A 26,643-nucleotide genomic window follows, 5' to 3' on the forward strand; every position below is an offset into this window, starting at 1 on the left:
ATAAACCTGAAACTCATTGTGCAAAACACACGGGAAGAAAACGCAACACAACCACAAGGGAATAGTAACTGGTGAGGGTGACAGTGGCTGCACTCTTCATTGAAAGGACATATCTTTAATTTGTTTGAAACAGTTCCATGGAACTCGCAAATTGAAAATCAGGAAGAGGACAGGACTCACAAGAAAACAATGAAACTTAAAAAAAAAGACAAAAAAACCCCAAACAACCTGATTTGCTTGTCAACCCGGAAAGATTCCTTTTTGGCATCACTAAGCAAAGACAAACAGCAAACTGTAGATATGAGTTTAAGGCACAAAAAGCTCTCACATGTTTTACAGCAGAGCATCAGACTTCCGAGAAATCAAAACAAGTTTTCAGGTTTTGGGATTAGAACAGCAAACAATCTGCTTTTAAAACTTTCTCCAAAATGTTTAGTTCATTCCGGAAAATTGTAAAACCTTAAAAGAGTCCGCAAGTTTTCAAGACAATTTATGATTCAGTAAGCCCTGAATGAATCCCAATATTGTCTGATATCAAACCTCGTATGCAAATTATTCGCCAGTAAATGTGAAAAGATAGAAGCTGCACAGAAATAAAATCTTTTGAATGATTTTATTCAACAAATAAACAAACCAACACAGAAAGTCAGTAACTGTTGGTTTATTTTTGCAAATAAAAACTTCAAGTCAGTATTGAAGAAAAATGACTATCGTTGCTTTGTTTTTCAGTTCTTCATGTTCGCTGTTAACAAAACCATGAATCTTAGAAAAAAACAACTATCAAACATCACAAGACTACAATAAAATGTAATCTGGACCAAATCAACAATAAAATTGAACATATAAAATAAACATATATACATGGCCAGCAAATCAAAAATACATATGAAAGCTTGTGTCAGAAAACCGCTCAAATACAGTCTAATCAAATCATTCAGAACATTATGGCAGTTAAGCTTCACGCGCCAGTGCAATAAATAATATCGGCCATAAATTAACTCGTTTCTGAACAAGAAATAAAACACTAATCACCAGATAGTGTCAGAACACTGCTGCTGTGCCTCTTGTGCACAACTGAACTCAACTCCTCAACTCAAACACTGCTGACTGCTCTCAGAACCTCGGGAGACAGTTCAACGGCTGAGGATTCAATCTCACTGCATGAAGATTGAGATAATCTCCTTTAGTCCTTCAAAATGTGCAGAATAATTTCTGACTAAATAACTTCTCGTTTCAACATTGTGTGTCACAGCACTCAAGCCGTCACTTCCTTCCTCAGATCAAGAGCTCAGATAACATTCTTCACCCCTGGTGATGTCAGCAGGGGCTTAAATACTTTCTCAATTTCTTGCTCTCACATATACCAATTCAAGAAAGTATGAAGCCTGAAGCCTTTGTAGGTGTGTGTATGAGTGTCTTTAGGCGACACTGACATTCTTCTACATGGTCTTCATAGTAATCCCGCCTGTGACTCCCTTTGTTGCAGCTTGTGGATCAGTTCAAGTAGGTTCATCTGCATTGTCAGCTCCTGAAAGGCAGTGGGAGTGAAGTTAGTGACGACATACATCGCCTCCTGCTGGACATTTGCCTCCATCACAAAACGCATTCTCTAATTGCCACAGAACCACTGAATGTGGCATTAGTAAGCATTTGAATGGCAGCGAGAAGACTGTTGTTGACACCGACCTGGGGATTTGTGGTGATGAAGAACCCAGGCACGCCCGCCTTCTCCAGGGTGTTTTGCTGATCAATCACTTTTTGATCCATTTCTGCAACAATCTTTTTGTCCATCATCTTTTGTTCCTCTCGCACACGAATCTCTAATGCCTAGTGACAAAACATATTACTATTAATACACCAATAAGAGCATGACTTTACCATAGTCCTTTCAGTAAACACTTACCTCTAACTCTGTTTGTTGGTTTGACTTGAGAATTGCCAGGTTGTGTGACTTGCATGATTGCAGAGCGTCTTTGTGCTTACGAGCAAGCTCTTGCTTGAGGCCTAAACACACAAAAAGCATCACACCGTGGCTGAGCACACAACTAAAACGAAAAGCCGTATTACTGAAGTGTCTACTGTACACAATAAGAAAATACACTTTGTGAAAGTGTGAGACAGGTGGATCTGAAAATGTACCTATTACCTTACAAAAGGTTGAGCTCTCCAAATCCCACCAATATGAACACCCTGAACATACAGTAGTGGAGTACTTGATCAACTATCAACAGTTCACAAAGGTGACATGTTTAATCCTAACAATTAATAATCAGTTTTACCTTCCACAGATAAACTCTACAAAGCAGTAGCATTAAAATGGGCTCACAAATGTATTGGTTGATTCATGGAACAACCAATTATGCTGGTAAGCTCCTTGTTAGAGAACAGCAAGTTGTGCAATAAGTACTGAAACACTGAGCGAGTGGAAATGTGCATTCAAAAGTTTAGGTTATAGTGCATTTTAGGTTTGAGGAAATTTTCACCCGGATGCCAAAAATCTCAAACTTTATGTGAGTTGTGCGCCTTCAAATTTTCCTTATACTTATCAACGTAAATGAAAGTATTTTTAGGAACACGATTTCAACAAAAACACAATATTTACTCTGATGCAGAACTATAATGTGGAGTGAGTTGGCTCCTGATGTCACAGTGCAATTCTTGTTGCTAAAATCAAATGAATTGTCCCTGTGTACTTTCTGCAAACAAGGTGTTTCGGGTTAAGTAGTTTCCCTGTTAACTGGTGACCGACTTCCTTAAGTGTCCATCGTTGCAACTGGTAACAGCAGACGTTAATAACCAGACAGCCACCCGTAGCTGTAATGGAAAACAGCGTTTAACCGCATTCACAATAAAGTTTCCATGTTTCGTAAATTTTGTGAGTCCTATTTTAAAATCTGCTTTTACTCGCGGCAACAACATACGCTAAAGGGAGGCGGTCACCAGTTAACAGCGACACCAGTTTGTCCGAATCACTGGCAACACCTACCCTGGTGTTCAGCGTGCAGCTTCTGCCGTTGGTTGTACAGGTTCTTCTCAGTCAGATGTTGGATGTCCAGGAGACCCTGAACAATCTCATACACGGTGCCGTCAATGAGCGCCAGAGCCAGGTCACTGAGCGTGTTGTAGGACAGCCGTTGCTGGAAGGAGCTAATTCATACGAACAGTACCACAGTCTAATCACAAATCACTCACCACTAGACCACTGAATTCTGTGATTAAAGCCACAATACCTCGGTAGATCTTTGACCAAAGTTTGCAGCTCAGACAAAAGATAGTAATGTCTTTCCTGTTGTTTTGTTGAGTCGTCGATGATTCCTAAATAACCATCCATCTCTTAAAACACAAACACAAAAACCTTAATACATCAGGTTCAGGATGCTATTCTAACTATTCAAACATTAAATATGCTCAGGAAAGAGCTATTTAACGTAGAGTTTTATGTATCCACCGACCTTTAACTCCAAAACACGAAAAGCACTTTAATAGGAAAAACGACTTTTGTTTTTAGCATCTACCGCTCATAATGCTAAGTAGGACCCCAGATTGCTGGCCGTCAGAACGCCTGCCTGAAAATACACATTAAGTAGCGCAACGCGTTCGCCAGGTGGCGCACTGTCCCAAAGTAGAGCGCCCGTGGACCACCATATATTTACATTTCATTCAAATTAAAACAATGTCATGGTTAAAAACGACATAACCCCATCTAATTGTGATATATATAAAATGAGAATAATAATCTGCAATATTTTGTCATCAACCTGTGAGTCATGGGTATTCAAAAATCAATTTTTTTTTCTTTCTTTTTTTTTTATTTTTTTAAATTGTTTGTCGTGAAACCGGTCTGCCCACGCCACGGTCCGTGCGGTTTGACCAGCTCAGCCGACTGGACTGTGGATGATGCGCGCCTGAGACGCGCCTGAGACGCGCGCCTCTGGTGGGCTGTGCGCTGTCACGAGCTGAAGGTGTCATGAATCGAAGAAAACTCACTTGCGGAGGGGAAGAGCACTATTTATAAGGGCGCGTATGGAAACATAGGCGAAACTGGATTATTATCTCACTCGACTGAAAGATGGCCAGAAACACATCTCTTTATTTTCGCATAGTTGAGGGAAGGAACCTCCCGGCCAAAGACGTGTAAGTAATTTTTGAATGGCATGCACTACTGTCCTCAAGTATTTTCCTTTAGGATATTTGGTCCACGGCATTAGCATTGCTTAATTGTACCGATCAAGTAGGATGCAATCAAAAATCTATCCCTCAAATGAAATTTCTGGCTCACAATCTGCTGAGAATTAATCAAAGCAATTAGAGATTAGGTCTGCGTAATTAAAGACAACATGGGATTAAATTAAGGTTGCTCCTGGGGATATTGACAATGCTGTATTTCCCTTTCTCTTCTTCAGATCTGGTACCAGTGATCCATATTGCATTGTAAAAATTGACAATGAAGTTGTGGCCAGGTGAGTTCACTCTGATTGCATGGAAATGTGCACAATATACAGGGAAAGCATCTTGTTTAGTGCAGATCCACAGATTGCCTCGTGAGTTAATGGGAGTTTGATGCTTTCTCTGTTTACATATGACGTTAGTTTGACAATGCTGCAATTTCCTCATGTTAAAAATTACATTAGAGTGAGTGTGATCATAGTATGGTGGTGCCTTCAGCATGGCCCCTCCAACACCAAGAACTTGATACTGGTCTGGCCTTTAAAACACCCGCAGGTAACCATGGAGAAGGTACATCAATTATTGCAGGGAGCACTGGTGTAAGCAAGGAGAATGCTGGGAGGTGGGAGCAGATCCACCAGAGCAGAGGTGGTTTCAGTTTGAAGTTATTCTACTAAATACATAAAAAAAAAAGACTAGAACAGCTTAACTGAGTGGCTGTTTTTCTATCTGTTATAGTGAGGAAAACGGCCCAATGATTCAATGCAGACAGTCGCACCAATTATCTTGCACTTGTAGCGTGTTACAGGCCAACTGACTCCTCGAGTGTGATGTTCATGGATGATGATGTCGGTAATAATAATGGGTGCAGTGTACTCTCAGAAATAGAAGTGTTTATTATAACAATGCAGAGTGTGGTGAAATCGTTTGATTCTGCTGACAATATGTTCACTCTAATAACACAATACAGAATAGTTTGTTTTGTGACACTCTTAGATAAGTGACTTTTATCTTGCGTGGATAAAGAAAATTGTTCATTCCAGCAGAGTATGCAAGAATACTTCACAGTCTGCTAAAACAACTATCAACTATTGCATGTTGACCCTGATTCCGAATGAGCAAAGAAACCAGCTTTATATAAACAAAGATATAGGGCTTGGGGGCCTCTCTGAATGTTCTGTCATTGTGTGGTGGTTTCATCAAACAGTCCAAAAAGATGCGTTCGAGGTTAATTGTTGAACTTTAAATCCTATATGTTCTCTGTCTCTCTCTTTGTACTGTGATGGAGTGGAGGCCTGTCCTGTCTGTAATCTGCCTTCACCCATAGTTAGCTTTTACCGACTCCAGTTCTCCGTTCCTCTGAGTTGGTTAAGGCAGCGCAGAAGGTGGATGGATGATCTTTTCAATACACTTGAATTTTGGGACAGGGCCACACTCAATGAGTACAGTCTCCACAGAGATTAGATCAGACACACAGATTAAGACTGGAGCTTGATTTTCTGTGTTTTAGTTGTAACAGATTTGTATAGTTCTGCACAGATCTCTTCTTTGTATGATCCTAAATCTTGCTGTGTTCATCCTTGTCATGACTTATTACACATTCATTTTGCCATATCCTTCAACATCCTGCACGATCAGCACATCAATCTGTCCCAGGACAATGTTCAAACAAAAGGAAGTAAACACTGTTGCATCGATACTAACATTTCAGAAAACATGTTGAAATTCATTAGCGAAGCTTTGAACTGTCATATTTCCTGCATATTACTTGCAAAGCCTGAGATCTGTCCTCACACTTCCAAGTTTGGTGAGTGAGAGCTTCTGATGCTGCCATCATTACACTGACGGACACGAGACTGCTGCTCTCCATGGCTGCTCTCCATGGCTGCTTCAATCCATGTGATATGTTTCTCTGTCAAGCAAGTGTTTTTAACCTTTTTCAGGACCGCTACCGTGTGGAAGAACCTCAGTCCTTTCTGGGGTGAGGAGTACACGCTGCACCTGCCGATGGGGTTCCACGCGCTCTCGTTTCACGTCATGGACGAGGACACGATCGGGTAACGCCGCCACGCAAAACTGTCGCCAAACGACTCCATAATTCAGCCGCTACTTTTCACATGTACGGTCCGACAGTGGTTTCTTATCTTGGCTCATGAGTTGATGTATTTGAATTAGAACCTCATGGTTTAGGAAAGAAAAACACAGTTTGAATAAACAAACATCATCAGGCAGATGGTCGCCCAGACTGAGTGATTAAAGGGTGTCCTTCCCCCCCCCGCCCCCCTTCTTCTAATGACCGAGATCGCTGCGATGATTCAACTCAGCAGCTCTGAGTGTTACTTCATTACCTTCAATCTATAAATCTTTTTTTTTGTTTTGGCTTATCTTTTTCTACAGGCACGACGATGTTATTGGAAAGATCACATTGAGCAAAGAAGCCATTGGAGCTCAAGCTAAAGGTGAATCAATGTGAACTCTGTCTGACAGGAGGAGTGTGTGACCAAAGCTCAGGAGGTTAAACCTACATGGAATTCCCATGATGGAGTCAAAAGTCAGAGTGATTGAAGAGATCTGACTTTTTTTTTTTATGCTGGGAATGTTTGTCAGTGCTTGTTCACAGGTTTATTTTAATCTGCTTATTTAATCTCAAATTCATCATCGCATTTGTTTTTGTCATGTCCGTCCTTTTGCTGGCCATAATAAACGATGAGATCTCTCCATTTTGTATTATAAACCAGCATGCAGTGTGTCAAATGAAGAAAAAATGTCCAAAGCCTTTGAAATGGCCTTGAATCATTTGCCAAGCGGTTCTCTAGCACAGAAGCTTTCACGTTCAGGATATCAGTCACAGCATCAACTGTAGCTCAGCCAGACGCACGGCGTCTAAGTTACTGCATGTCACGACCGCGTTGTAGCTTTGCTGAATTGGTTGAAGAGTTTATCGAGGTGCGTTTGGTGCATACTGATGAATGCCACCTGGAATGGCCTTCACTTACTCCCTCACATGATTTTTCTGACTGTCTAGAAAATCTATAATTTCTACGCTTTATTGTCAGAAGAATGAAGAAAGAATGTTAATGAGTGAAAATACTGAGCGTGTTTTTCAGACTCTCAAGGACGGTCTGTTTTTGACCAGGCTCCTTGAGTGGCGCTTGCAGGAATGATAGATTTTTATACAAAATAAGCAGAAATCATTTTGATTGTGTGTCGTGAATATGCTCATAATCCATTATGATCATACACTATTTCATACGTGGTGCAGTGGTTACCACTGTCGCCTCACAACAAGGAGAGTGCTGATCATTTCTAGTTGCCTTCATGCTAAAATCCAAAGATATGCCTGTTAGGCTCATTGGCTATAAATTACCATTAGGGATGTGTGTGTGTGTGTGTGTGTGTGTGTGTGTGTGTGTGTGTGTGTGTGTGTGTGTGTGTGTGTGTGTGTGTGTGTGTGTGTGTGTGTGTGTGTGTGTGTGTGTGGTGTGTGTGTCTCTCTCTGCGTTGGCCTTGTGATAGACTGATGATTTGTCAAGGGTGTTATTTGGCTGTTGCCCCCAACCCCCTCTGAGCCCCTCCATGACTAAAGCCAGTAAGAAAGAGGGAATCATTTAATATTGAAAACTTCACACCATTAAAAATATCCTCCAAAGTGTTCCAACCTGAGAAGCGAGGGTTTAAATTTGATTGTTTTCCAAGGAAGCAAATCCAGATATTTATAAATAATATATCATATTAGTTTGAGATGGGGGGGGGGGGGGGGGGGGGGGGGGGGGGGGCTATGGCAGTGCTATGGTCGTTAACACTCTGAAGTTTTGAGTTCGAAACTTCAGTGTTTGCATGTTTTTACTGTACATATACAGTACCTGGGTTTTCTCTGAATACACTTGTTCTGCCACACAGTCTAAATCGAAATTGCATGTAAGTGTGAATTCTATTGAAATCTAGTCTAGTCATTTCTCTTCATTTGAATGTTTTAGAACTACTTTAGATTTGAACAATCATGATGAAATCCCCCCCGAGTCATCATTCAACTGACAACAGTCGATTTGTCATCAGCTGTCCTTTCTGGTGTCTCATCTGAAGCGTCAATGCTTCAGACAGTAATGTATCTGTGTGGTGTGAGCAGGGCTTGATAGCTGGATGAACCTGACGAGAGTGGATCCTGATGAAGAAGTCCAAGGCGAGATCCACCTCGGTCTGGAGCTACTCAAAGACACGGACAGGATCAGCCTGCGTTGTCAAGTCATTGAAGCCAGGTAACGTAAAATGCTGATAAAATGTGAAAGAAATGAGTTCACGTAGAGACAACAACGAGCTGCATCGGCCCAAACATTATATATCAACATTGTGATCAGAATAGTAGATGAACCACACAGACTAATAGATATGAGCTTCTATCTTGAGTGGAGTTAAGATTCTGCAGCTCAGCTCCTGGTAAAAGAGACCTGGCTGCATCATCACAATTCTGAGCTGAAATCTTCATCACCATCCCCCCGCAGGCCTCCACACTCCCCCCGAGTCATGCTGCCACTATCACACCACTCATTGCCCCATCTGTGTGTCCCAGGCTACAATCTCTCCCTCTCAGGCGGGGCGCTAATGAGCATGTCAGTCAGGGTTTGACACTGTGTTATTCCAAACATGCTCGGATGAATGTAAATTCACTTTGGAAGAATAAGATTAAGCAGGATGGAGTTGCAAGGCTTTTCGTCCTCACACTGCCACGCCAACTAATTACATTTGCAGAGCAGGTATCCGGAGTTTGTTGGACATTTTCATGTATTGATCAGTCCCCTTGTCCTTTGGTCTGGTGATCCCTGCAGAGACTTGGCTCCCAGAGACATTTGCGGAACCTCTGATCCCTTCACGAGAGTTATTTTTAACAACCACAGTGCAGAGACCTCGGTGAGCTGGATGTTTGTGTTGTACTATTCCCATGTAAACAATGCACAGAAAAGTAAAGCCACTTCCATATACGGTAAATTTGGCACCATTTACAAAAGGAAGTCAATCTAGTTTTATAATCATATAAGATCTATTGAAGAACACAAATGTCCTTTGTTCTTGTGCATAGTTTATTTTACATGTCATCAGAACCGGAAAGAGGTGTACTTGTACTTGTTGACTGTTTATTAATCCGTCGTATGTTTTGTATTATGGACACATTTCACAGGGAAATACGGTGCATTAATTTATTTGCACTTGGTTTGTAGATCATCAAAAAGACACGTTTCCCTCACTGGGCAGAGACTTTGGAGTTGGAGCTGGACCCAGAAGAGCTGAGTACCGAGGAGACTGTTACTGTGGAGGTCTGGGACTGGGACATGGTGGGCAAAAATGACTTTCTGGGGAAGGTGAGAAGATGCTTCAATTTTACCCGTTTGCTTGTTTAAGATTTCATGCCGCGCTTACTGGTATGACTCCCTGGGAATACAATGTTTCCCACAATCAAATCAGAAGGGATACGCTTTAGTTCTCGTCTGATATTGTATCTTTATTTGTTCTTTCCTTCCCCAGGTGGAAATCCCTTTCACTTGTTTGCACAAGACACCTCTGTTAGAGGGCTGGTTTCGTTTGCTACCCTTGGGAAACCACGAGGTTGATGCTGGGTGAGGTTCATGCTTGTGCTTGTTAGTACAACGTGGAAACATTCCGCGTTTGCATATCGGAGAAATAATCCATAACTTTAAGATTAAACATCGCAGTTTATTTATTTACTTAAATTTTTGCACCCAAGAAAAGTATTGTATTTTCTCCAGGCGCTGTATCATGCTTTTAAATAAACACGGACAAGTATGTAGCCAGGTCTCTAACAGCATCTATTTCTGGAAATAATTATAGAACCAAGAGCGGATGAGTGAGCGTTCAGAGGATACTGTCAGCCTAAACTTAGTCTTAATGCTTCATTAAGAAATCACTTGCATCTTAAAGGCTTTTTTTTTTTTTTTTAAATAGAATGGTCGAACATTGTTTGAGGTAATAAAGCAGTATGGTGCAGAAGATATTCACACACCACATAAAGATTTTGACAGCAGCAGAAAACCGAAACGTTTTCCTGAGAAAAATAAACCAGCGGGTTTCCCTATTTCGCAAAAATTCAAAGATAGTAGTGTTTTTCCAGATGTCATTTGAGGAGAAAACTATCACTTTCTTAAAATGATAAGGCTCCCCACTGGTCATAGAGTGGACATACAGGAAGTTGAGAATATTGTTTTAATTGCTTGAACATGATAAGATACTTCAATGGGACACTGTTAATCTGTTAAGTGTTTGGCATCAGACAATAAGCTGGAGTGACGACTTTCTAGATCTTGTTATAGCTGTTTAAGTGACTATTGTGGTCTTGTTTGTTGTTTGCAGTGGGAAGCTCGGGGCTCTGCGTCTGAAGGTGCGCTTGGTGGAGGACCGGATCTTACCGTCCATGTACTATCAGCCACTAATTGACCTTCTGGTTGAGTCGGTAATCTCCCCGACGGAGGTCAGCATCGTAGCTTTCCTCAGCACTGATTCTCATTTGTTCACGATGCCCATCTCGAGAGACCGCTGTGTGCATGACTATCTCCTCTCTGAAGTGTCTTCCTCTGACATCATCCACAGTTACCTCGACTCCACCGCCGTCACTAATCCTACGCTCCTCTTTGCGGCCATTCTCAACATGTAATGTGAGTCTCCTTCCCACCAGGTGGAGGACAGCAGTGCTCTGACCATGCTGGAGGACGTGACCACGGTCGAGAGCAGGCAGGATGTAGCGATGACTCTGGTAAAGATCTACCTGGGACAAGGCTTGGTGGTGCCCTTCCTGGACTACCTGAACACCCGCGAGGTCAACCACACCAGTAAGATTATATCAGGGCTCTTCAATGTGTGGCTCTGGAACGTCACGCGGTTCCTCAGCTCCTCTCTGTTGGCTCCCTGTAATACTTCCTTTGGTCACATTTAATTGCATTTTTTTAAAAATCAGATCTTTCCATTATGTTGTACAGCAGACAATCTTGCAGTGACTCAAATATAGGATGGTTAAATTGTTTTTAAAATAAAGTATAGATTACATGTCATTGACATTTTCTTTCGTTTTCATGCTCGGCTACCTAACCAGGTTTATTTCCAAATAAAGAAAAGTCTTGGAGAAAAATAGACAGTTTAACAGTTCAACTTTAATTCAACACAAACTAATTGGCTTTCACTGCCAAATGAGGCTGGTTTACCTTTATGTTCGGTATATGGAGCGACGTGAGCAACAAACAACAACAAAGCGCCAGAACAGGTCAAACTGCTAAATTGGCTGATTAAAAATTAAAATGGCTACAGCAGCTAAGAATAGTCCTTCAATGTCAGCGGGTTGATGAATGCAACGTCCACTACAGTTTGGTGGATATGTAGTATAACCTTTCAAGAGTTTACAAGCTTTGCGAACTTCATTTTGAAGGTAAATATGTTTTAGGGCTTGTTAGAGCCCGATATTTAACAATGACCCAAACTGTTATAAAATATATATAATGTAATAGAACCTGAAATGTAATAACTGGTCAATAATGTAACAAAAGAGCTGTGCCTGAAATGTAATTACACATTTTTTTATAAAACCCAAAATGTAATAACTGTCTAATAAGTTAAAATGATAGCAGAATTTCAATGTGATGTTACTATGTTTAATGCTTATACATCTGATTATTGGACAAATAGATTACAGATTATAGAGAACTGAAGACTATAAATGACATGGGCAACAGTGATCTTACATAAATACCATAAACTGTATATAGATATAAAAAACAAATACTCCAAACTTTTCTCATTCTACATCCAAAAAACATTAGATTGAATTACTTGAAATGAAGTGTTGCACTCAAGGATTTTTATGTATTCTACATCCTGTAGAGACACATTTGCAGTGTCTTCTGCAGTTCAGCTCAAACTGACAGCAGAGGGAAAAGCACAATGCCGGCAAGTAATTAAGTATTTATAATTTGGTACTGTAGTTGGGATTTTTCAGGAGGATTTTACTCAAAACTATGAATGACACAAGTTCAATCGTGAGCTGTTTTGTTTTCCAATAGATTGAGCTGGTGTGTTCATGCTGACTAATACCGGATTACAAGAATAGAATAGAAATACTTTATTGATCCTGCAGCAAAAACCTTTAACCAAATGCTTTGACCATAACTGATAATGGTAGTTATTTACATTTATTGCCCATTGGTGCGAGTGTGAGTGTGTGTGGTTGTTCAACGTGTGTACACACACACACACACACACACACACACACACACACACACACACACACACACACACTTTTTCATAGCAAATTGTTTGACAGGATGTTAATTCTTAAAAATAGATTGAATATTCTTCAAGGTGAATTCGTTGTGTCCTGTCATCAGATGATGCAAACATTTTACATACAACAGTTGTGTTTGCACAATACACGATGTGAGTAAGATCTAAGTTTGTCTCCGTTCGTCAGTCTGTATTAGTCAGACTTGGGGGGCCTGCCAGGATTCTGTGAATGATCCCTTCAGGGTTCCTCCTGTTTAACACTGAATTGACATGAAGGTCTGCAGCAGCCCTGGTCTGCGAGTGGGAAGAAAAGCCAACCAGCGCTATATTTACTACCATGATGCCAATTATTCACTCACGCAATAGTCTTTTCACGGCTCCTTTGTGGTCGGGATTAGTCATGTTTTTGCCTCCGCACTGTACCCCCGTGATAATTCACACTGAGTTGCGTCGCGGTCTTTAGCTTCTGTTGGTGTAGTTTGAGATAATAGGCATAGTGCCTAAGTTTCCATAGCAACTCCACATGATCCAAGCGGTAACTGCTTGAATAAGGATGGAGAGCCGAGCTGACCAGAAATTAAAGTTGGGCACACGGAGGGCAAGAGTGTACAGTACACCCACCAAGCAGACAAGGAAAACCAGCTTTTCCCCTTGTCGGTCTGAGCGGCGAACCTCGCAGCTCGCTCCTGCCATCATGGATATTTTAGTATCGCCACTCTGCAGGATTTACGTTGATGTTGCAGCAAGGTCACCCTGCCCTCAGCAGAGACGCCGCGCTGTTGGATTTTTTTTTTTTTTAAAGGAGACTCCTCCTCAGCAGATAAACGTGCGTCAAGCAGAATACAAAGTGTGTATTATTAAAACGAATCAGCCATAATATTATGACCATACCTAGTAACCTGGAGGCAAGTGCAAGATAAAAACAAATTAGAAGATAAAGATTAATGTGAAAATAAAAAGATTAAAATGTCCTTCCTCTATGAACAGTTGGGTTGATCTTGAGTTTTTGGGGGAGAATGGTTTGAATCCGGCTTGTGACAATAAGGACATATGGCTTAAAAACTAACCTGACGGCCCCTGTGAAGACAAAGAGCTGAATTGTTCATCATCATCGTCATCATCGTCATCAGCAGCATCATCATCATCATCATCATCATCATCATCATCATCACAACAAGATATTTGAATGATGAATTACAATTTCTAAAATACTAAATTAAAGACTGAATGAAGACTTTTAGATCGACAAAGAAAAACGACAAACCATTATATTCCTGTCTCAGGATATATACTTATGCGTTGTTTTAACATTTTATTTGCTAAACACACCCCAGATGATATAATATACATCTTATTATCGCAAAGCCTTTAATACTGCTCTTCCATATTGTTCCATTCTTCTGCCATTTGTCCTTTTCAGTTCATGTTGATTTTTTAAACCCTTTTTTCATTTGAAAAGTGCATAAATCGTTCTAAGCATTGAGGAATGAAATTCGAATGACTGGTCGTCACTGCTCGTCTTGTTTCTACAGTAAGATAATTTCACCCGGCGTGTTTTTTCTGGTTTCATTTTATTTTGAAAAACTAACATAGTAATCAGTCATGCAATGCTGTTTTAGCGCAGAAATTATACGGTTGAGTTTGAAAAAAAGATTCAATATTAAAGAATTCAATACAATGGAAAACATTTTTTTTCTCTTATTTCATTTCAGACACTGATCTTATATTTATTAAAAAATTTTTAACTTGAACTGAAATAAATCAAGCCTGTAAGTGATAAAAATCCAAAATATAAGATTTTATAATATTCAATGTTTCTACTATTTTCTCAAAGAGCAGGGGGCCTTTCTGTGCAGAGTTTCCATGTTCTTCCTGTACATGTTTGGGGAGCATAAGATGAATGTATGTTGATGGATAAATAACTGACAGAAACAGAAAAGCTGACTTTTTATTTAATTATATTTGTTTGAGATGAAGATGGTTTTTAGTGCTATTTATTGTATTGATGTTAAAATGAATCTTCTTCTGTTTCCCTGTCGCAGCTGATCCAAACACTTTGTTTCGCTCCAACTCGCTCGCCTCCAAGGCCATGGAACAGTTCATGAAGGTGCGTCGAGCTTCTTGACGGTTCATTTTCCAAGCTTTGCGGAGTGATCGATTCTCTTTCTCGGCTGGAGACAGTGTTTTTTTTCTCCTCTGTAACATATTTAAAATCTCCTCATCAATATTTACTCCTTTTCTTCCTCCACACCCTCGATCTCCATTAAATGTGCAGCGAATCAGTCACGTGTGCTGTGATCTCCTCCTGCTGCACACTATCGTACCTTGTTCACTCAGCATTGTGTAGATTTACATAATTCTGTATGTAATCCCTGCAAGCAGAGGTGTAAATGAGGTAGCTTCAACATGTGGTGTTGTGTTGCTGACAGGCTGTTGGGATGCTCTATCTGCACGAGGTGTTGAAGCCCATTATCAACCGCATCTTTGATGAGAAGAAGTACATTGAGCTCGACCCGTGTAAGATCGACCTGAACCGCACCAGGTAAAACTGAAATGCACACGCTGGTGGATGAAAACATACTAAACACATATATATATATATCTATGTAGTAATAATAATAAAGTAATTATACTTTAATATGATTTATCGATTTTTTTGTGCATTTTTATTGACATTTTTGTCACCTATTAAGTGATCATGTTTTTCCTATTTTGCTGTTTAATTTAATTTAATATTATTAAAGTTTAAATATCAAGGTTATTATTTGGGTTTTGGCGCTTTTTGCCTGATCTGATCATTGTTGCATTCAAGTCATTAACTTAGGTTTCAAAAAGTGCAAAATAGATAATGTAACATGATTATTACGGTAATATTTCTTTATTTTCTTTTATCTTCTTCTTTTACAATTATTATTTTTCTTTAATGTTTTTCCTTTTTAATGTTTTCCTTTATTGTATTTTTTTTTAAATTTAATGTTCTTAATTGTCCTCCTGCATTTTTTCTTTCCTTTTTGATATGTTTTATTTTAGGATGTGTATTTTTTTGCACAATTGAAGTGTTAAAATGGTCAATTAGAACAATCAACCACATGAGACTATCCTCCTCCATTGCACTTTACCCCTGAGAGAAAGACATGCATGTGAGAAAAGGAGGAAACTAAATGGAAAAAAAAAACAACAACAACAAAAAAAAAAAAAACACAGGGAGGGCTGTTGCTTGGCAACTGCCACGAGCCCCCCTGAGATGTCTATCTCTGTCATGGAGGGAGATCCAGGATCTAACGTCCTCTGCGTCTGCAGCAGATTTGTTGTCCTCGGTCCCTGCCGGCAAATCTCCCGAGACATTTTCAAGACGTGACCGTTCATCTGTCCAGGCTCTGAAACAGCACGCCTCCGCATGTAAAGACATAATCATGAACACGGAGGTCATATGAGTCACTGTAAATAGAGGGGAGACTGGAGTATATCTCATCAGTGAGGCGAGATCGAGTGTGGCCTTTACATAATCCGGCCACATCTATATACATTAGTGAGCATTGATTTTGTATTCTCGGTCGGGGTGGAGTTATTTACAAACTCTTTCTCCGTCTGTGAAGGCGGATTTCATTTAAGGGTGCGGTGTCAGAGGCCGAGGTGCGGGACAGCAGTGTGGAAATGCTGCACAGCTACTTAACCAGCATCATTGAATCAATCGTGGGCTCGGTCGATCAGTGTCCTCCCGTCATGAGAGTGGCCTTCAAGCAGCTGCACAAGCGAGTAGAGGAGCAATTTACTCAACCTGAGAACGAGGTCAGTCCGCGGCGGCGCCCACAACATGAAACACATGATGGAGTTCACGCGCCGGTACTGTAAATTCATTTCATCTTATGACTCGCTGTCCATCGCTGATTTACCTTCCTGCTATTTGTAGGACGTGAAGTACTTGGCCATCAGTGGGTTCTTCTTCCTGAGATTTTTCGCTCCTGCAATCCTCACACCTAAACTGTTCCAGCTGAGGGACCAGCATGCAGACACCCGTACAAGCAGGACACTGCTACTACTGGCCAAGGTATGATTCAAAACACAGACATACGTAAAGACACTTCCATGAATAATTTATTCATGTCCAGACATCGCACTTGAGTGCAGAAATAAACAAACCGTAAAGGGGGGGGGGGGTGCGTGCTTTGGATGTGAAGTTACGTGCTGTCTGCCAGCACCGAGTTTTATGCTTCAGGTGCGAATAAATAAATATGAAGCACAAATCACATTTTGTATGCAGCGATGGATCAAAACACACCAGTACAGCTTGGTAAGGGAATTGCATAATGCTGGTTTGTCAGCATTCCACGTTTTTAATTGGCAGGATATCATACAAAACACAAATACCAGACTTAAATACACTGTGTTAGCCTATGTAACCCGAGCCCTCTGAAAAGACACTAATTCATTTATTCAATTTCATATGCAGAAAACACTTTAAAGAGGATTTTTTAAATTTTTTTGCCAACATTGGCATACCTCCTGACATGGCTCCTTATTGAAATTGGAAATTGATTCAACAGCAACAGTAATGCAGTGATAAGGAACTATTTTCATGTCCTGTGATTAACGATTGAGTGTTCCATATCCAAAGTAGCAATGTTCTAATCAGGGAACGTCCCCAGAAAATGGGAATAACACTGAAATATAGACAAAAAAACCCCCCAAACAAATAAAACCACTCCAGAAATCAATCTTCTCTGTTTTTCTGGAGCGTTGCTGAGATATGTGGCCTTCAGACACAGCCATGTCCTCCTTCATATCTCTACCTGCTCCTACTTGTAGATCATTGGATCACTTCTCTAATTCTCAGTTCAGAGCAGAGAGCAGGTGAAACAACTGAAAAGAAATGATAAATACCAAAATACCACTTTGTCTGTTCTGCTGGTGAAGTAGTCATGCAGAGGGAGATAGATTTCATCCCCCCCCCTGTGGTAAAAACAACAAAAAGTAGAATATGTAGACCAGATCAATCCCCTCAAATCTCGCTCTAAGTAACCGAGAGGTGACCATGCTTTCAAACTGAAGTGACCTCTCGGTGTGACTGACACAAACACCCTCAGTATCTTAAGCACAGGGTGTCGTGGTCAAGTGTCAGAAAGTAAAACCTCGCTCTCGCTCACTTGTGGTTTGCGTGGTTGCTGTCCGTGGTACTGAAGTGCCGTTGCCATGGGTCCTCTACAGAGACAGGCCACAGGTTATTTTTACCTCCATGCATGCAGTGGTTGGACTGCGGTTCAAAGCTGAGCATCAGAGAGCGCTGTTTGGAGGGACTTCCTCCGCGCCCTAGGCCAGGTGTGGGCCGGACAAAGGGCCTCACAGCAGGCTTGTCCCCGGGAGCCTTTTTTTGATCCTCGACTTTGAGATATGCAGTCACTCACTGGGTTCTTACAGCGACTGGAGATTTGATGTGATGAAGAGGTGACTGCAGCGGTAATGTGGTGTCTTTGTGGTTATCAGGCACTGCAAAGTGTCGGGAACTTGGGCCTGCAGCTGGGTCACGGGAAGGAGCAGTGGATGGCGCCCCTGCATCCCATCATCCTCCGCAGTGTGGCGTCTGTCAAAGACTTCCTGGACAAACTCATCGACATAGATCATGACATCGGTAAGGCTGAACTCGGCTAAACTCACGATCAAAAGTGAAGCGAAGGGGTCACGCTCCTGAGCTCACCGGCCACACGCCATCTGTCAGCGTCACGCCTTCCAGTTGATATCAGGATTAAGTGAAACAATACTGGGGCCATGTGGTGAAATATTCATAACGAGCTGGTCGTCTACAAAAGAGATGAAATGGTTACTGAGCTGGCAGGGAGCTGGAGTGAGGAGCCACAGGCGCTGACTACAAAACGTGTCTTGGCTGCTTTCTTACCATCGTGTGTCAGTGAGGCTGTTGTTGTGAAACATCTTCCCCCTCTGACATATCGTGTTTCAGCCTCCTCCTTCACATCGACACCCACTCCTTTCTCTCAAAGGCCAGTTTGACATTTACTGCTCTTCAGGTGGATTTGTTGAACAGAAGTGGACGCTTGTTATTCCTCTTTGAAGCCGTCTCTCATGTGGAGATGGAAGGTGTCTGATATGCTATTATTAATAGCAGATGCAGCTAAACAACAGAATGTATGCCGCTTGTTTTTTTTCCACACAGCACCATCTTGTGTCTGCCTGGATGTACGTGCATTTACCTTACACCATATACCTTTACGCCTGTCTCCCTCTCTCCTCTTCCTCAGTGTCAGAAGTGCCTCAGAGGGCAATATTCCTGCCTTCAGTCACGGTCAAAGAGGGTTACCTCTACAAACACAAGGCAGAAGGGCCCCAACTGCTGTCCCGCTTTGCTTTTAAGAAACGCTACTTCTGGTTGACGAGTGAGACGCTGTCCTACGCGAAGACTCCTGACTGGCAGGTTTGTACAGAACCACAAAAGAAAATATCTGAATATTATAAAATGTTTGTCCCAATTAATGACATTTTGGATGCTAAATCCTGTATTATACAAGGTTAATTCAAACACAAAGCATACTTTAAATATATTAACAATATGAATTCATCCTCCATACCGTTTACATCATGTGTCATTGGCCCTGGAGCCAATCGCAGCTGACTATACAACCTGGACAGGTCATCAGTCCATCACAGGGAAAACAAAACACAAACACTCAGACTATTTACAGTCACCATTTAACCTCACATGCGCGCTAACCACAGTGTCACCATGCAGCCCCAATGCAAATATAAAGAACAGAAAAAGATGGGGAACATTTTATAATTCGATTGCAAGAAAGAAATGCATAAGAAGGACAATATATAAATAAAAAAAGTTTGATTAAAATATAAGGAATAGAATAATTTCAATGTATTATTTGCAAATAAAGCAATTTTAAGGGCTGATTTAAAGTTTGTTCCAGGAGTGAAGAGCAGAGCAACTACGAGCTGCTTCACCTAGTTTTCTTTCTTTGGGGTCTGGATATTTCATATTGTACAAGTAGCTCTGAGGTGTATTTAGGCCCGAGACCATTCAAGGCTTCAGAGATAAGCAATGACAGATTTGAGTTAATCATTGAAAGACAGACAGCCAAGTGCTGTGACTTTAAGCTCCTGTGTAATGTGTTGCAGTGTCTAAGAGATTTTTTATACTTTACCACTATAATAATCCAGCCTGCTGGAAATGAACCGTCTAATCCTAAATACCTTAAACCTAGTTTTACCACTATTGTTAGTATAGTGTTAATTCATCTGTACTTGACTATTATGCTTGAATTAATAACACAGATAATATAACGGAGAATGATAATGTTTGCTTCCGAGAGTTGTTTTTAGTCTAGTCTTCACAATGAGAGGATGGAGTTACTCTTAAATGCCACCTACAATGGGGTCAGTTGAATGTGCAAATATCTGTATTACTAATACAGGAACTGTCACAAAATGTAATAACAAATGAGTAAAGTTGGACACAACAAAGCCACATTAAGGTGAATCATCCGTTACTCGACTCTCATATGTTGTCCCATGATGAATTAGTTGCTGTTTGGGAGGACATTTGTCAACTGGGCTCATACAAAGAGGAAACATTTTAGTCAGTTGCTTTAATGTATTTGTGTTGATCTTTTTGTGTGACCATCATTAATGTTATTACCATGTGTTACCTAACCTTGTGATAATGCTCTCCTCTCATTCACCAACCAGTGACTGAAAGGGAGAAGGAGACGGAGAGGGGGAGCAGCCTGGTCCGGCCCCCTAAAAAGCTCTCTCTTTGAGCCAGTCTCCGCTTTGTGTGGCTGGAATAAAAGCGAGGGTTAATTGAAGGCTGTGGATATTCATGCTAACATTGCAAATCAGATTACAGACAATATCCTGGCCGCTGTCCTCCATACTGGAGCACTCCAGTCTCAGGGAGGCCAGCTCCCACTGGAAGAGGCTGATTTACACTTTAAAGTAGCCTTTGCTGCCACAGTGGTCTCGTCTTCGTCACTTCCTCCTCGTCTCGCGTCGTTTCTAAGCGATGTGTGTGAATTATTTCAGTATCAGAAACAGCCTCATTAATTTTGCTCTGTGATGAAATGTCTGCTTGATTTCAGTTAAATCTTAGAGTGAAATGCCCGAGGCAAAGCATGACACATCACTGGCCTCTACATGCTTGTTGTTAATTGGCCTTGTGGTTTATGGCTGAACTGTTGCAGGTGCGCTCTTCAATCCCTATTCAGTGTGTGTGTGCCGTGGAGAGGGTGGATGAAAATGCCTTTCAGCAGCAGAATGTAATGCAGGTCATCACCCAGGACAACGATGGACAGCTGCACACCATGTACATCCAGTGCAAGGTGCATAGTACTACCCACACAGGCGTGATCCATTGCAGCATATCACTTGTTTACACTCACTTTAGTTTTTGGCCATTATGTTTTATACAATCTGAAAACAAAAAAATGGGGATGACGTGTTAAATGAAAACACAATGCAATAATTGGATCAAGCTCACAGATCTGTGTTGTATTCCCATATCTCATGTAGAATCTGAGACATTTGACCATTTTATAGAGAATATTTAGGAAGTGATGACAGCAACATATCAGTAACCAACTGGAAGAGCGTTTTCACAACAAATCAGGTTAAATGGCAAGAGATGAGTGATGTGACTGGGAATAAAAAGAGCATTTGAGAGTGGCTCAATCTCTCAGATGTAAAATAAGGAAGATGTTCACAAATCAAAAATTTATCATCAAAGGATTCATAGAATCAGGAGAAATTGCTGCACGCGGGGACGAGGCTGAAGGTCAAAGCCGGATGCTCGTGATCTGCACTGCAATAAAACCAGGCATGGCTTTCTACTGAATGTCACTGCATGGACTCAGGAATTCTTCCAGTGTCAACACAGTTCAGTGTGCAAGCCACGTTTGCAAGTTAAAACTTGATCGTTCAAAGAAAGTGTCGCCTGTGAACACAATCTAGAAATGCCACCGTTTTGTAAGCATCATTCCATTTGTTCTAAAACGGAATCGAAAATTGTGGTCAGATGATGAAAAATATGAAATGACCATGGATGGAGTGTCCTGCTGAGAGCCATTCTCTAACTATCCATTCAGCATCCTGACTGTATGGGGTTGTATTTGTGCCTCTAGTGTAGTTTGCTTCCACATGTGAGAAAAATACTGTCAATGCTGTAAAGTGCATATCCCTTCAACAAGCCCGTGTCTCCTTCACGAATAGCCCATATGAGGCATTTCAGCAAGACCATATTTAACCACATTCAACACACCAGGACTGTTGAGCAGCTTGGATCCTTATCAGACAAGAATGGGACACTTTTTCTCTCTTAAAACTCCATCAACTTGTCTCCTCACGTTTTACATGTTTACCTGCAGTTGTGAAAAGACAAAAAGATGTGACATAATGTAAACATGACCCTGTCCATACTTCTTTTTAATGCTTCATGCCATCAAATTCAAAATGAGCAAAAATGGTGAAATGTCTGAGTTTCAAAATCTGATATTTTTTTATTATTATTTCTTTATTTTAAAATGCAGATGACAAAGATTTGGAAATCATTGCATTCCAACGTTTTGATTATTTTACTGAAACTAAAAGCATTGAAGTCATCCTTTTATCTGCTTTTTTTTTTAGTGAGACAACAAGACATTTTACTGACCTAATTTAACAGGCCGTGTTCAGTCTAATAAACTCATGGCTTGTGGTGTGTTTCTAATCTAAACAGAATGTGAATGAGCTGAATCAGTGGCTGTCTGCGATCAGGAAAGTCAGCATCTACAATGAGCGCATGCTGCCCTCTTTCCACCCAGGGGCTCATCGCAGTGGCAAGTGGACCTGCTGCCTGCAGGCGGACCGTGTTGGTAATCCTGCTTTTATTACTTCTAATGCTGTGCAAGCCTGTATGAGCACTCAGGATGTGGCCTGACCATTCCGCTTATTTTTATGGTAATGTTATGAGAATTTAAGCTCAAATTTGCAATTACAAGTCGCATCGAGTTACCCTCTGGATGTCGGACAGATTGCCTGGAATTAATGTGCTCAAAGAGCATAAATGGTGGCGTCCATCAACGTGCAGCCTTTTGGGCTTGACATGACGCTTTTGTACCCCTCTTCCTGGCAGACAAACTTGTAACTGGCTTCCAAAAGTGGATGCGATCCAGGCAATCCACATTTAATGACTCAAATTTCAAATTGTCGCAGCCATGTTTTCACTGCTTCGAAGGAGAACAGCATGCTAGAATTATAATGTCATTTTTTTACATTCAGTCACTATGTGATTATGTTATGTTAAGCTTACTCAACAATAGTGGAAATATTTGGTGCAAGTCTCGATTAGTCTTCACTCTTGAATCACACCCTGAGATCCCTCAACCTCGAGAGGTTTCTTCATCCTCCTCCCTTTTTTCCATGTGTGACCCATGGCTCCAGAGTTGCTGACCTGCAGCCTATCGTTTCCAAGTGTTGCTGGGTTCTCTCATACAATACAGCCAAAAGGACATCTGCATAACTGCAGAGACGCCAGTTTCCGGCCTTTCTCCATGATGCCCCTCCTGACCTCAATTATGAGGGAATGTCGTAATTTTCTTGTGTGAGCTGCTTATGCAGCACATCAATGTTAAGAATAGCCCTTCGTCTCAGTCACAGGCTGCAGTCGGACCCACTCTGCTGTGACTCTGGGTGACTGGAGCGACCCGCTGGACCCTGACGTAGAGACTCAGACCATTTACAAGCAGCTTGTCCAGGGCAGAGACAAACTCAGGTTAGTAGTGCGTCAACGTCCTATTCCGCCCCCTCTTAAATGCAGTTCACACAGCGGACGCTAGAGGTCAATGTTGCAACACAGGAGTGCATCGCTTTGCTGCTGGCGCTTCCCCACTTTGCCATGAATCAAATATTCAGCTGCCACAAGATGAAAGCATGAAGCGTCTCAGAGAGGTTCAGGGAGTGATCATATGACATGATTCTGACTGATACCGCAGGAAAAAATATGTGGAGATGCCCGAGGCTGATCAGATATTGAGCAATAATGAAAATACAATCAACTCTGACGTTCATCCAGGTGAGTATTTATATTACTACTGTAACTATGCTTACATTCTTATTGTTGTCTTTAGTTTGGGTGGATTCTTGAAAATTGTGAAGGTTTGTCGGTTAATGTATTTATTTATTACCATGTCACAGGTGGCGCCGGATGCAATGTGCATCTGTTGAAGCCCGGTCAGAGTCTGGCTGCTCGACTCTTATCGGTGATCGAGGATCTGGAGCAGGCTCACGCCACCTTCCAGCGCAGAGAAAAAGAAGAAGCCACCGGTGTCATATTGAATCCCTAGACTGCAACGGGATACATTAACGGCTGAAAGAAGGGACTGGGGGAGGGGCGGGGCGGGAAGGATGCAACATCCCACACCAACTGGAGTGAGCATCAGCTAACCAAAGTGGCCTCATGGTACAACCTCTCCCCCACCTTTTAGCACAATTCTCTGTAAAGAACTGAGGGAATTCTGTCACTTTTAATCTTTTCGTACTCTCCCACTGCCACCGACAACAGCGCCGGGGAGAGATTATGATACTTGACGGTAGATGGAGGCGAGGGACTTTGAAGCTTGATCTGATATTTCTTATGTAGATAACAAGCAATCTGTTGCATGGCCTGCATCCACTTGTGAAATGTGAGAAGGAGCTTTTATATTTTGAGATACTGTACAGATGTCCAGTCACACATTTTTTATGCAAAAAGCTTGTTTTATCGTAATCCACAGTACCTGATTTTAAGTTGTTTTGATATGGCTTTTCTCCACGTTTTGTTATTTTTGAGGCGGTCGATCATCATGGCCACAGTGCAGCATTGACACGTTACAGGTTGTTCCGCCATGAGATCATGAGATGGTGAAACACAAGCCACAGTATCACACAGCCTGCACAGCGAGCAAAACTAATATTTTACATGTTGCTTTGGTCCCTTTATACTCAACCATGTGCTTTTGTTTGGTGCTATGGCCAGTCATCTGAATTGTTTTGATTCTGCTACATTTGATGTCGCATGACTAAAGTGATATGGGTAATATTTACCTGGTAATAATAGAAAGTCCATGCATAAAGAGAATTAACCATCAAGTCATTTTTGGGAGATTTTGATGAATTTGGCTCACCAATGTCAGGATTTGTTTGAGATGCCAAATTTGCTTTTAAAAAGATCCACCCATTGATCTGTTATACTGCTTTATCAAATTCATGGTTAGGTGGGGTCTGGATATCGTCATACTGTGGGGGAAGGCAAGTTACATCCTGGACAAGTTGCCTGTCTAAGCACAGAGAGACCTACTCGTAATCCCACTTACAGACAATTTAAAGGATAAATATTGGAGATATTTGTGAACCATTGGAGGAAACCCACTCACACACAGGGAGAACATGCAACCTCCACCTGAACCGAGTTTATTCTCGCTGGAGATTATAATCTGATTCAGATTTGTTGAGCAAACATTCATCACGCCTGTTTTATACTGTAGTGCACACGCCAGACATCGCAATAGAAACCCTATCTTGATATAAGTGTTTTGTTATTTACAGCTATCCACATTTTTTTTTTTTAAATAATTATTAATTTGCCACTCAAGTCTTTGCACAACTCAAGAAGACGTTACTGGTTAGTGAACCTCGTGTTCCATAAATGAAGGTCTTGTCATGAAAGGAAAAAATGTTGCCTGTACTTTATTTTGCAAATTAACAGTTTGTTCCAAGTGGATTGTTACTGTGAACACAGATGTATTATTCAATAAACTATTCATTAACCCTTTATAGAGCACTCATAACATATTTGCTATAAATGCATTGAACAATAATGCTTCTCATGCATCTGATTTTTGCCACAAATTCATTAAGATGGCTCCATTGTGGTTGACTTGTGTTAAATGAGGTTCAGAAGAGATCAATCCCAAGTCTCTAATTTCATGACTCATGTCATGTTGTCTTCTGGATGATATTAAAGTGGAAGGTCTGACTCAGAGCAGCGGTGACATTAATTCAGCTCTTGTATTACAGGGACCGTCACATCGTGTCTGACACATCACAGGGTCTGCTCAGTGTTATGGTTACAGCACCAGCCCCATTGTGCGAATTTAGAAATAGATTTAATAAATCCACCATAACCACACTTCACAATTCAAGGCTCAAGATCTAGTGTGGAATTATGGCACACGAACAAAGTGTGTCACCATTTCACCTCCAGCAGGCCTTATTTAAATGCTAATGAGAGCAGACCTACCTGCAATGATGCAGCAGAGTCTTCCTCATTAGGCACGAGAGGTGAGCAATGAAACGAGTGTGTGTGTGTGTGGGGGGGTTTAGTGAGGAAGGTGAAGATGGGGCTGAGCCAGAGTGCAGAATACTAGCAAGTGTGGTTTCCTCTGGGCATGGCAGATCAAAAAGGCGTGCTGAAGCATGGGCCAGCAGTCCGGGTCAGAAAATGACCATAAAGCAAAATTAGTGCGAGTGAGGAGTGTTCCTGCTGCGACCCACAGCCCCAGAAAGGCTCATTTATATCCATGTAACGAGGCGCGGAGCACAGGGCCGCCCAGCTCAATGAGAGAGGACACACACCACCAGCTAGGAAATACATTTTAAAAACACGAGAAAGATTCAAGGTGACGACAGGTCAAACAAACCACCCCCCCCAATGTCGGGGGCACATTTATTTTTCCACAAGAAACACACAAACATGCAACAAGGTCATCACAATTCAATAAAGACCGATAGATTAAGAAGCCCTTTATAGTTAATCAATGTCTCTCTACATCTTGCTTTAAGTTGATCTCATTTTCTCTTTGTGAGCCTTTTCAAATAGCAATATGCAGAAATCACGCAAATCATGATGTGAAAATGTCAATTAAATGGCCACTGAAAATGCAAAACATTAAGGTGTTTCACAAAAGTAAAGGGGGGGGGGGGGGAGAAGCCAAACGCTATCACATCCCCGTCTGTGGAAACTGAAGCCAAAGGAGAAAATAAAGGCTTTTATTTTTTTTCTTCTTCTTCTAGCGAACTGGAGTAAAGTTGCAAAAAACCACAGTGCTAAATCACCAGTAAACCAGGGCGACATTTCTAAAGAAGCTGGGATGGGTTCATGTGCAGATAAGCTCACAGTTCAGTTAACATGCACCTCTAAGAGAACATTACTGTATCTTTAAAGTACATGAA

The 26,643-nt window shown here is 41.3% G+C and overlaps 2 protein-coding genes across 3 annotated transcripts; one reads left to right on the forward strand and one right to left on the reverse strand.

The window, feature by feature from the left end:
- Window positions 1–97: 97 nt before the first annotated feature.
- On the reverse strand, window positions 98–3,540 carry dgcr6 (DiGeorge syndrome critical region gene 6). Of its 2 annotated transcripts, XM_080466487.1 has the most exons (6): window positions 3,453–3,540; window positions 3,231–3,333; window positions 2,987–3,147; window positions 1,904–2,004; window positions 1,687–1,827; window positions 596–1,528 (listed from the first exon to the last, which is right to left on the reverse strand). In XM_080466487.1, the coding sequence occupies exons 2-6, from the start codon at window positions 3,329–3,331 to the stop codon at window positions 1,451–1,453; spliced, it is 582 nt and encodes a 193-aa protein (XP_080322613.1). In that variant the 5' UTR covers window positions 3,332–3,333; window positions 3,453–3,540; the 3' UTR covers window positions 596–1,450. The 2 variants fall into 2 exon arrangements, with proteins under 2 accessions (XP_080322612.1, XP_080322613.1); XM_080466486.1 differs by having other exon boundaries at window positions 98–1,528; window positions 3,231–3,540.
- A 529-nt stretch (window positions 3,541–4,069) lies between these two features.
- Window positions 4,070–25,281, forward strand: rasal1 (RAS protein activator like 1; the record flags this gene model as incomplete). The annotated part of the gene is made up of 21 exons (XM_080466678.1): window positions 4,070–4,134; window positions 4,404–4,460; window positions 6,111–6,224; window positions 6,565–6,626; window positions 8,294–8,423; window positions 8,991–9,072; window positions 9,381–9,521; window positions 9,685–9,776; window positions 10,528–10,645; window positions 10,850–11,003; window positions 14,487–14,551; window positions 14,874–14,986; window positions 16,041–16,233; window positions 16,355–16,492; window positions 17,926–18,070; window positions 18,696–18,868; window positions 20,643–20,780; window positions 22,172–22,307; window positions 23,086–23,206; window positions 23,427–23,506; window positions 23,629–25,281. 21 exons carry the CDS (start codon window positions 4,070–4,072, stop codon window positions 23,775–23,777), a joined length of 2,466 nt encoding a protein of 821 aa, XP_080322804.1. The 3' UTR covers window positions 23,778–25,281.
- Between the last annotated feature and the right edge of the window lie 1,362 nt (window positions 25,282–26,643).

The sequence above is a fragment of the Lipophrys pholis genome (genome assembly GCF_963383615.2).
Source record: "Lipophrys pholis genome assembly, chromosome: 7".
Lineage (NCBI taxonomy): Eukaryota > Metazoa > Chordata > Actinopteri > Blenniiformes > Blenniidae > Lipophrys > Lipophrys pholis.

Coding starts and splice junctions, on each gene's coding strand:
- dgcr6 (XM_080466486.1), bottom strand. CDS start 3,331: ATGGATGGTTATTTAGGAATCATCGACGACTCAACAAAACAACAGGAA. Junction 3,148..3,230: donor TTGGTCAAAGATCTACCGAG/GTATTGTGGCTT, acceptor CGTATGAATTAG/CTCCTTCCAGCAACGGCTGT. Junction 1,828..1,903: donor ACCAACAAACAGAGTTAGAG/GTAAGTGTTTAC, acceptor TTTTGTCACTAG/GCATTAGAGATTCGTGTGCG.